Raw genomic sequence first — 11895 nt, forward strand, 5'->3', positions numbered from 1 at the left:
TTAAGTCTGGCCAAGGCTCTCCGTGATGTACGTCAATGGCTGAGAGAATTTGACGGTGGCAGGCAGCTGAGTAATGATGTTTGCGTTGCACATCAGCTGGGTGATCACGTGGCTGCCCCCCATGAGTTCAGGATAAAACAGATTCCTTCCTGTAGGAGAGGAACTACTGCGAGTGCTGCTACCCCGCCTGGATAAACTGAGTAACCGCCGAAACAGAGACCTCCTGAGGAGGATGTAGATCCAGGGGTCGAGGATGGGGTTAACAGAGGCTATCCGGATGGCAGCCAGGTCAGCATCACCAGCCGTGTCCTTTTTCAACTCAAAGTAGTTGGCAAACACACGGACCTTAAATAGAAAAACAAGTTAATATAGCTCAGATCTTCATACAACAAGTAAGTTTAAACAAACCTGTAATATCTGTGGATATATAGGCCCTTTTTATATTATTTATCAGGTTTCTCAACTCAAATCAAGGTTCATTATCAAGGATCATTCCTTTATTTCTTATGAAAAGTGAGCAAAAACTACATTACCTCATGAACCTCATGTCCCCTACTTTCTCTTAAAAGATTTTGATTTTCCCTTCTCAAATTGTCTCATTTTTATTTGTTTTGGAGGCAAACCTATCAAGTATTTAACAGGAACAATTAAATATAAGAGGAAAGCCAGAGAATAAACGATTTAGTTTAGAAGAAATATGTTTTAATAATCTCCTATCCAGTGAATATTCTTGTGGCCTGTCTGATTCATCTCGTTTTGGGTTAGGGTTCTAACCACAACATTTACAGCAAACTATAAATTATATTTATATTATACTGTAAATAAAAAAATAAATAGGGAGAGCATTAGATGATTGACCTACATGTATTTTATCAATACATCACACTTCCCAGTTATAGTGTTTAGTTTAGTTTAGCTAGTTTATTGTACTATTCCAATTCATGTATCTGACAGATGAAGTTACTAAGACTCTGCATGAAGATTCTACCTACAAAACATACGGTCACATATGATTCATCAGATTCAATTACCCAGGACGGAAATGTGAAATTTGAACATGTTGGACACACAATAATGCATCAGCAATAATAACACACACAACTTTTATATTTCAAGTGCCCACATACGTATTTACTGCACTCCCTCATGTTTTGAATGTATGTTTTAAAGTGTTTTCATAATGCTACTTGTAATACCTCTTCCAAGACAACAAGAACTATGGCTGCATGTAGTAAAGAGTCAATGCTCCATACATTTAAAAGGGCAAAGGGGATTGTATTCAACATCAACAACCAACTACTGCCTAATCCCACCCCCGACTCACCACCAACGGGGCTGAACAGGCCAGGACCACCGCGGAGGTCATCACCAGCACCGCGATCATCTGCGTCTCTGCAGCCGAGGACAGAGCCCTCCACCTCTCCCGGACGCTGGATCTGGTGACGGGCCGCTGCACGGTCCTCTGCCTCATCAAAAGGAGCGCTCCGCACACCGCCAGGTTCAGCACGATGGTGCCCAGGATGAGCAGCAGGCTGACGACGCCGTACAGGACGGAGTAAGCGGCGGCCACGGGCTCGTGCGTCCCCCAGTCGATGAAGCACCAGGTGTGGGACGGCTGAAGCTTGCTGCTCGACATGCCCATCACCGGGAGACAGCAGAAGAAGATGTGACTGGTGTAAATGAAGAGAAGGAACTTTTGCGCAAAGCGACGGTCCACCCCCCACCGCTCGTAGGTGTATGGGCAGCAGATAGCCAGGTAGCGCTCTGCCGCCATGGCGCATATGATGCTCAGTCCCGTTACACCGAAAAACAGCAACAGAAATGAGTGAAACTCGCACGTATGTCGGTTCTCCAGCACATAATTGTCCAGATAGTTAGCTAGGGTGAGTGGACTCGCCAAGCAGGTGCCCAGCAGGTCTGTCACCGCCAGACCGCGCACCAGCGTGTAGAAAGCCGAAGATTTCCTCTCCTGTCTTGATACCGAAAGGACGATTATTGCAATTAAATTCCCAATGGCGCCTCCAGCAAACATAAAAATCGGCAAAGCGATTGTTGACTGTGAATGCTGAGCCGGCGTGTCGTTTCTGGAAACAGATCCGTGCGTAAAGTTCGGGCTCTCCATCGCCAAATACACCCACAGGCTGGTGTTTGTTAGAGATATTTCCTTTGGGATGTCGTGGATTTGGAAATGGATTTCCTTTTCAACCCCCTGAAACGGAAGATAAGGAGTCAGCAGGGGTGTTTTCTCTGGTAGTCTCATCCCCTCTGCTTTCCAGTAATCCAGATGCAGTTAGCCAGAGGTCGTTGCGCACAGATGTGATCTGAGAGGCGGGTATCTCTAAGATACAGAAACACCCAGCCGCCTGCCGGGGTGGATGGGATGCTAACAGGAAGCTAAACATTTTTTGTTAGTTTTTTTCTGTTGCAGGGTCCGCTCCATGGCCGATGCTGGGGTCATCACAGCTCTGCGTAAATCTGCGACAGCATGTCAGGAGGTCACCGTGACTGGCTGGTGAGTAAAAGATAGAGTCATTGCACAGAGACAGAAGAGGCTTCAGCAGACTTTTCTCACACAGTTAGACACGAGTCATATATCAACTAGTTTGATCAGTGTGTCGCAGAAAGCGTCGATGTTGACTAATAAGAAATAACCAAATAAAATCACGAAGAATAAAGTGAAATAGACACAACTGTTTTTTATGTTGTTATGTTGGAACATTTCCAGCTTTTTAAGGGGCCAATTCAACCAAAAGATACATAAATACATTCTTTTTCTAGCCCAACAGATAGTTTGGGTTCTTTTTTGCGGAGCATTTAAATTATCCAAAAATGAGTTCATTCTTACTTTATAGAGCAAAACCTGGATAACAGTAGCTTCAAAACCATGTGAGGGGACAGCAGCACAAATGATTTGTCAAACAGTAATACATGAGAATCAGGTTAAATGTTGCACTAAATGATGCAAACTACAATCTGGAAATAGAAGAGCCTAAAATGATTGTGAAACATCTCACTATTAATGTTGGTGATGTTTAATTCAAGTGTTCAATTGCAGGAAAATCAAAATCTAATGGTAAACCCCAGTAGCCTCTGTTGTGTCTTTCATGCCAAAGTGTATTAAAAATGATCTTCAATTTCAAATTTGTGTCACATTTTTGTGTTATAAAAATGTGTCTGAAACAGTATACACAAGACCAAAATGCGTGTTTTATTATGACACTATGATTATGCTAAAGGCCTGTTTTTTTGTAAAAACATGTTGCGGTGAAATGTCTCTTAATATTTTTTTATGTTTTGAGCAGTGAAAGAAACGCTGAGCAGTAAAACACACTGTTAGATACCAGGAGGGGAAGGGAACACATGTGTTTCATAATTTGAGTGAACTGAGCCTTTATTGCTCCCCTCCTGGCGTCCTAACATGGTGTTGTTGATCATGTTTCTGTGTCTTTAATGGTCCATATTGTTTTTTTCATGTGTTTGTGAATCATGAACACTTTGAGTTGATTAGGGGGATTTGGTTTCTTGCTCAAACACACTTTTATGCTGTGAATTGCTGCTGTCAAAGCCTCAGAAGAAGTGATTTACTCACATATCTTTACCTCCTGCTGGTGAGTTTGTGCTGTTGTGTGTCAGTTTTAAAGTTTGTGACCTGTTATTCTCTGCAGTGATGCACACGCTCAATTAAAGCTGACAACATGTCCAATAGTTCTTTCAACCCCTGCAAAAAATGTACAAATTTATTTTGCAGATTTGTCTGCCTTCTTTTGAAATCTGTGCTCCAGACTGGTGCAATCACGTCATTTGAAGCAGAGAGGTTTCTGCTACCACAAAAGCAAGCGTCATATTTCCTGTGTATGTATGTCCCTAATTAATGTAAGAATGTGACTCTCGCTCCACACAAAAAAACGCGATGACAGTAGCTAAACATCAAAACGTACTAATGAGTTACAGATATGCTTTTGTGACATTTTAATGATGAAGCCTGAGGTTGTGTGTTGCTCTTTTTTATGTCTTAAATCTGACAAAGAATGTTTACCAGAAGTAGAAAAGCTTTATATACTGAGCAATTGTGCATGAATAAATGGTTGGGAAAATGTGTTCCAGCTTTGTCCCAAACAGACATGACTGTAAATGGTTGCGAGGAACAACAGAAGGCTGCTGGACATTGAGAACACACACGGGACGACTCTCCAGCCATCAAACATTCATTACAGCGTGACTTATGTTTACAGTGGGGAGCAGCAACGAGGGTCTGTGTCTGCAGCCATCCTTAAAAGACAAAACACAACACCTCTCTGAGAGGTAAACCACCGCTGCTCATCTCTGCTGCAGACAAAAGGGAGCAGGCAGATTCTAAAAACAACAAACCACTTAAGTGATGCCAAGGCTGGGAAACTCCAACGCCGACTGGAATGTCCTCATGTTTGCAGTGAATCATCCGATGTACCAGCCTTCCCTGCACAGTTTATAGTTTTCTTAAATGTCGTAAAGGTAATTCATTTATTGCAAATGCACTTAAAGTGTATCATGTCTGTCTGTGGTCTCTGAAGCTAAAAAAAGTGTATGTAGTTTTTAGGGTATGACTAAGCTGCAACACAGAACATGCCCCTGTACAGCCATAAAAGGTCATTATAAAGGATATACAGGTGTATTTGTCTGTAAACTTACCCGTACACTCATCTCAACGCATGAATCAGCACTTACAGTCACAGGCAAATGAAAGAGCCTTTTTGCCTACTATTCTTAAAATAATAAACTCTAAAACATGAACAACATGATCAGACATTACATACTGTTACAATATTATACTACACGTTCAATCTGAAAACGGTGTGTACGTTTTGCTACGGGCTCCAGGTTGAACGACATGTTGCCTTGAAACGGTGGGCAACCATAGAAAGCCAGCCAGTTCAATTACATGTGAGTTCTCACACGTTAACAATGCGTGAAAAATTGATGCGTTGTCTACGTGTTGTTAACTTGTCAGAATTCACGTGTATTTGAACTGGCTGGCTTTTCCTATGCAACAGGCTTTGAGGTCCGTTTATTCTCTGTTATGGTGGGTGTCATGTGCTCAGAACACAACCTGATGTTCAGCACACTGCTGTTTCAGTTTAAATTAAGGTTTTGCTACCTTTTGTCGAGGATCAACGTACCCCAGGTGTTAATAGGGATGTTGCAGACGAAGTATTTTTGTAGGACTACCAAGACCATTGAAAGGTGGCTGAATCAATAGAACTGGAGCTGCGCTGTTGGGGGGTTACAGCAGATGGAGCAAGAAATAAAGTGATGGTGATCTTTGGTTTCACTCATTCTGACAGAACATTAAAATGGGTGGCGGATGTTTACCTATGTTTATTTTTCAAATACAATACATTGTGAGCCGAGGTTGACTGTGGACACCTCAGTGAAATGAATCAATCACCCCCATATTCTGTGTTAGTGGGCCACATATTGAGCCTTGTGGCAGCTACAGACCAGATTTTACTGCAAATGTGTCATACCCCAATGCTCAGATGATTTTTCATTTTTTTGGTGACTCAGCCTCTTTTCAATAACCTTGAGGACTACCCAGAAGTTGGCGCTCTAGTTTGTTGCAAATCTTTTTTTTTTTCCTAGGATGGCAAAAACATGACCCACCATACTTTACCTCTAATTGGTTGGTACTTCATTGGCTAGATTGATTAGGTTTAAGCATGAGGAGTGGGATTGGTTTGGTTTAGGACAAGAACAGCACAGTAAGCCAATCAGAGACAGAGTAGGGTCTGGAAGTCATGCCTTCGCCATTCTAGGAAAAAAATATTGCTTCTTGGTCATGTCTAGAGGATAACCCTAGATCTGCGAAAACTCGAAAAAGCTCTTGTGGGACTCACTTCCCGACCACCTACACTGTACTAACCTTTCATTCCAAGTTCAATGCCTAGCCTTATCCTTTCATGAGGCTTTTGCAAATCTTGGGTTACCGTATTGTCGCGACCATGGTTCCTTCGACAAAAAGCCAGTGGGATTTTGGGTTGAAATATGCTCTGTGGTGAACAAAAAATTACGATACTATAATGTTTTGTTCAGCAAAAATCTGGACACTTATGACTTATGAAGGGTAAATGCAATCACCAGAAGTAAAAAGCTTAAAACGTTAAACTATAAACAAACTACACTGTGGTCACATGACTACAGAGTCACCACCACTATAGCTTCCAACTGAATTCATGTGGCATCTTAAAATAAATGCATAGTTGATTATTTTGTATTGTATGATGCTTTGCATCTGTTCAGCTAACCTGAGCAGGGCCCTGTTTCAGAAAACATGATTAGTGAAAACTGAGTTTGTTAACCCTGAGATGAGGGGAAATTGAGGATTTTCAATTCCATAATAATAACAACTTTGAGTTACCGTGGTAACTGGCAGGTTAGGTTTTCTACAGTTGGATACGCTGTGATTGTGATTTCATAATCATTTTTGTTTTTGATCAAGGTTATATATTGTTTAAATGTTTAACTACATTTTAAAATGATGAATTAATTAATGGACAACATTGCATAAAACGTAATTGTGTTAACTTAATGACACTTTCCCTGCCTGACTGGAGTCTGCATACATCCACTGGACCAAAACGGCAGCTCCGTCTTTTATTTACCTGTTGCCATGGTGAATCGTATAGTATCTTCATTAGTGAGTTCTTTTTATTGAATTTCTTGGGGTTAATTTTTGCCCTTGTTTCAGTAATCCTTTTGTTAATGACACCACCTTTTTGCATGGATTCTGGCCCACAGACCGGCTTCTTCCACAGCCCCTGCCTAAAAGCTCCACTGTCTATTTGCACCTGGGTGCAAACAGTGACACAAGAGTTATGTACACTCTGCCCCCTCACCCCCGCCTCCTGGTGGCATAAAGAACGACAAAATGCATGCAGGGAGGAGGTTGTTGTGGAAGAATGAGTCTAGCATAGGACTTTTACCCAGGAGGCTGGTGTTTTTGCCCTGTGAGAAACCTATTTTTACACCTAGTTGACTTATTATTTTCACAGTTTGGTTAGGTTTAGGCAACATAACTAAAAGCCTGGTTTATATAGAGTGTCTAACTGAGCACACACTTGAACAGTGTCATTGCTGCAATTAATAAAAGCTGCAATTCTTGCACAAGGTGAAATACTGCTCCCTGTTTTTGAGCATGTGGCCAGAAGTTGCACAATGCCCCATTTAAATCCAAGGAAGTGTGTGTTATTTGTTTATGTCTCAGCTGAGTGATCAAGGACCACATATAAGAGTAAATGTGGAATTGTTTGAGTAAATCGCTATTCCCACTAACTACACAATAGTTTAAGACTTCACTGGAAAGGAGTGGTCGTTGTGTAATCACAAGAAAACTTCATGTGAAGACAGATTCTTGGCATAAGAACGTGGCTGATCACAAGTTTGTTCATGAATTAAAATAAACCAGATTAAAATTAATTCACTCATGTTTTCTGATCATATTGTTCTCTTTTGGTAGGAGTAACGCAAAACAAAACCATTTATTTCAAATTATCTCAATTTTATTGTCATTGTGGAATTTAAACATTGAGTGTAGTGTACCACTCTCACTGTTAACCTTAACGTTGCTACTGTCACTAATGGGAATCTTAAGTATATATATATATTATGTTATTTATATTTATTTATCCTACTACAGTATCAGAATCAGAATCAAGTCAATTTGCCAGATCACATATTTCAGGAATCTGACTCTTACCACTAAAGATTCTCGGGGGACTGTTGTAATCCAGAAAACACTGAAGCCGTTCAGCGTAACTGTGATTCTTGGATCTGCTCTTAAAATGCAGGAAGCCGCTGACTTCAGCTGAATACCTCCTCATCTTTTACCAGAAACTCAACTACAACACAGAAACGTCGTCCCCCACCTTTTCCAAGACCCTGCTCCCTGCTGACCAGTGTGAAACCATTGACAGGCAAACAAATGTAATGGACCATTACCTTAAATAAAATTACAAATTTCTCTGGGTTTGAACATTGTTGGAAACATTTGGGGAAATGAAAACAACTCAACAAAAGCATAAATTACACCTTCAAGGGTGTTTGCATGCTAGCATTTTGTTTATTGGTACTAAACAGAGCTGGGGCTGATGGGAATGTAATTTGTTTTGTAGTTATTTGATCATGAGTCAAAGTATTGAAGGAATTACCATTTCGACCTGATGATTAAGAGACTTTCAGATGATTACCAAAGTCATTACACATACAGAGGAGCATGTAATCCTTTAGTTTAAAATTGACTGCTGTAACTCCCCAAAATTGGGATTTGGATATTTGCATGCAACAGTAGCATATTTGCTGTGCTCCATTATCTAATATCTGATACATGTGGACAAGACTTATTATTAGTCAGACAAAACTGACTGAGACCCATTCAAATCAACATATCGGAGAGCTGCTGATATATTTGAGTTTATCATTCATCCATGAATATGATTCCCTTTATTCAGAAATAATGAATTCATGTATTCACTGTATATATATATATATATATATATATATATATATATATATATATATATATATGAATATCAAAACATAGCAGGTCACATTGCAAGTGTTTACTGGTGATGTTTAATCGATGGAGAGAGTCTAGATCAGGCCAACATGACACTAAAAAGTTTAGAAGACAAAGAGTCCAAAGTAACCACTTGAGTCTGGACTTTTGTGGATGATTGTTGGTTATTTTAACAGGTGGCAGCCTCCAGGCCTGAAAACGAATCCAATGCAGATGTGCCTGAACCTGCATTCTTTCTAATGTCCAGCAGGGGGCGACGCCACTGGTTGCAAAAAGAAGACTGATTGTATAGAAGTCAATGAGAAAATGACGCTACTTGTCACTTGATTTATTTCCTCAGTAAACAATTTCCTTTTTATAAGCACCGGGAGAAAAAGGGTTTGGTGGGGTTTGGGGGGGGGTTGATCTCAGAACATCAGCATGTTTGGATTCTGCCAATTGGTTTGTAGACGTTAGCGAACTCCTTGTAATTAACACTGTTGGCTGTAGGCAAGCTGAAGAGAGACGAGGGACTCAGGAGCGTGCAAAACATCACATCCTTTGGAGTTTTCCAGAAACTTTGACCAAGTCACTCAGGCCGTAACTACCACTGAGGTTACGGCCGTCATGTCATTTGTTAAAAAAAAAAGTGAATTTGTGGATTTAAGCATTTGGATTCTACACTTACTGAACCAACTTGCACATTGTGGTGTTATATGAGATGATTCCAGTATTTTTAGACTCAATAAGTTTACATGATTTCTGGGCCAAAACTATTTAAAAATATAATAATAATAAAGGCATCAGCACAGTGGTAATCATTCCTGGCATTCCCCATTTAGTAAACCATCATGATGGAAAATACAATGTGCAGAAAGTATTTTTCAAAACACATGGGGAAATGTGTATTGATACTAAAATGGATAGATGTGAAGTGAAAAATCCAATTGATTAAAAAATAAATAACGGTAATAGCTATATGATGAAAAAGGGTTTACCTTCCCACTGTAAAAATGTTTACATCATGCTGAGTGTCTTTAAAGAGCAACGGAAGAAATTTGCTCCAAAATCCACCAACTAGATGAGAAAGCCACCAACACACACATTTCTAAATCCTGGTCACAGTGCAGGACGGTGGATGCTCCGAGCTTGTGTGAGACAAATCTTTCGACTCCTTCACTGTCACCGGAAACACAATCATTCAGTTTCCCGTTCGCTGCTGAGATAACAGTAATCTACATGATGTTTTCCTGTCTTTAGTGTTTTTCCAAAGTGGATTGAATATGGTATTTCATGTCCTCAGGTTACTAAAGTCTCAGCCAACAGACCTAATAGTCTGGGTTTGCATATTATTTTTGCTTTAAAATAATTTCTCTCATTTAGAAGAGATTTTAGGGAAAGCCATATCAAATCCGACATGAAACTCTTCCTGTTCCTAGGGGGTTTCAGTATAAGCTTCTGTTCCTGAGAAAATGTTTCCACATGCAGAGAAGCTTCTTAGATAAACTAAATTTAATGTTTTTAAGTGATCTGGTTCATAAATATTTATTTTAGAAAGTGCATCGCTTGAGTTTTGGAGGCTCTCAAGTGGAAGGCTGAGACTTTTCTCCACCAAACAACTTTCTCTGTACCTCATAATTCCACAGCACCTGAGCAAATGCATTTAGTTTATTCCAGCCTCAGTCTCCCACTGTATTAAAACTACAAACCACAAGGATTTTGGGTGAACATAAGAGGAGGCGAACAAACTATAAATGACATCCCACTTGACTTAGTGTATTATATATTTAGAGTATATCAGAAGACCAGAGACCACAGTTATAGACAGAATAAATATCTTAAGCATACTTTTAAAGTTGTACTCTGTAAGATTTTCATCTATTTGTCTTTGAAGTTAATATCTATCAAATAGTGAGTTAAAACAATGGTGAATGATCATATGACCCATTAATGAAAGCCCTTGTTGGCTTTTTTGCGAGTATTAGAATATCTGTGTCTGTGGTGACATTCCTGCCCTGGATGTAAATAAGCCACCCTGTTAGTGACGCTGCTGACAGCGGTTGGTCTGTCTGCCCAGAACGTTACTATAACGGTTATGCTGTGTTCACTTGTAATCGGAAATCGGGAACTTCCAACTTCTGAGTCAGGCTTGTATAAGGGCATAACTGTAATAGGAACAAGTGTGTGTGTATGTGTGTGTGTCAGGTCCCCAGGACAGGCCCTATCCCGTCGAATGATCCTATGGGCTTAGTGGCCAAGCTATTACTGCAGCACTCATCTGTTTGTGTTGTGTCCTGGAAGCACATTCACTCATTCACTCTCAAACATGCGGTGAAGAGGAGATGACTAACAAAAAACAGTTTCTGGGTACCAATGGAAAGGCTCATATTATCATAAGACCCTCTACTAAAACCATGTAGGTTGACATCATTTTGGACCCTACCAAAATCAAGTTACCTGCAGGAGAAGGAGGGTGCGTGGCTAAAAAGAGCCGGAGTGAAACACATTCAGCAGCTTAGTTCCCGTCTCCGTAAAGGCCCGGTGCAATGCTCCGGCAGCGACACAACGCTTCTGCTTACACTTTTTGTGCATTGTGTCCGATGATTTTTCGATTGTTTTTTGTTGTTTTTCGTGCTGTGGAGGTCTCTGAAACAACAGGCGCACTGCACTTCAAATTCACTGCAAATCCAACCCATGGCCCTTTGCTGGGTGTCATCCCCTCTCTCTTCCTTGCCTATCCTGTCCTTCTCCAAGCTAACGCCTTCCAATCAAGCAGAAATGCTGAAAATATCTACACTAAACCACCACTATAATAATCCTATTTAAAGTGCATTACATAACATCATCATCAAGTCAAAATTATTTCTGGAGCAATGTCTGGTACATGAACCCTTTAAAACCCTTTCAAGTGTTACCTAATGATTTTATAGTTGTTTCTCAAACAGTACTTTATTAACATTTACCATTTTCTGGTTTCTCCCCTGTAGAGGTTTTTCGGTGCAGTATTTGGCAGCCAGACACATTAAGTTTAACTGCTATTTTAAGTAAATACCACCCAAAGCCTGTACTTGAGGGAAACACATGACCTCAACTCATCCCCAGAGAGGGACAGCACCATGCTCTGACTTTCCTCCCTATTAGAGCTTCTTCAGTCTTATGCCAGTTCCCATGTATTTGGGACTCCCAGCGGATGTTAATATATCACCAGTAACTCTGCGGCCTGACCTTTGACTCTGAGAAGTTTTGGCTGTGAGTCGAGCCAAGACAGAGCAGAGACACAGTCCCAACAGGTGAGGTGGATCAAACAGTTTATCTTCTGCTTTTTAGAAAACAAAAACAAAGATTGCTTAAATCTTTTTTAAGAT

General features: G+C 40.4%; 1 protein-coding gene across 1 annotated transcript; it reads right to left on the reverse strand.

The window, feature by feature from the left end:
* Positions 1-2122, reverse strand: LOC310945365 (prostaglandin E2 receptor EP4 subtype-like; the record flags this gene model as incomplete). Its single annotated transcript, XM_083911445.1, has 2 exons — positions 1-345; positions 1325-2122. The coding sequence occupies 2 exons, from the start codon at positions 2120-2122 to the stop codon at positions 1-3; spliced, it is 1143 nt and encodes a 380-aa protein (XP_083767571.1).
* Between the last annotated feature and the right edge of the window lie 9773 nt (positions 2123-11895).

This window comes from Echiichthys vipera, assembly GCF_963691815.1.
Source record: "Echiichthys vipera genome assembly, chromosome: 3".
Classification (NCBI taxonomy): Eukaryota; Metazoa; Chordata; class Actinopteri; order Perciformes; family Trachinidae; genus Echiichthys; species Echiichthys vipera.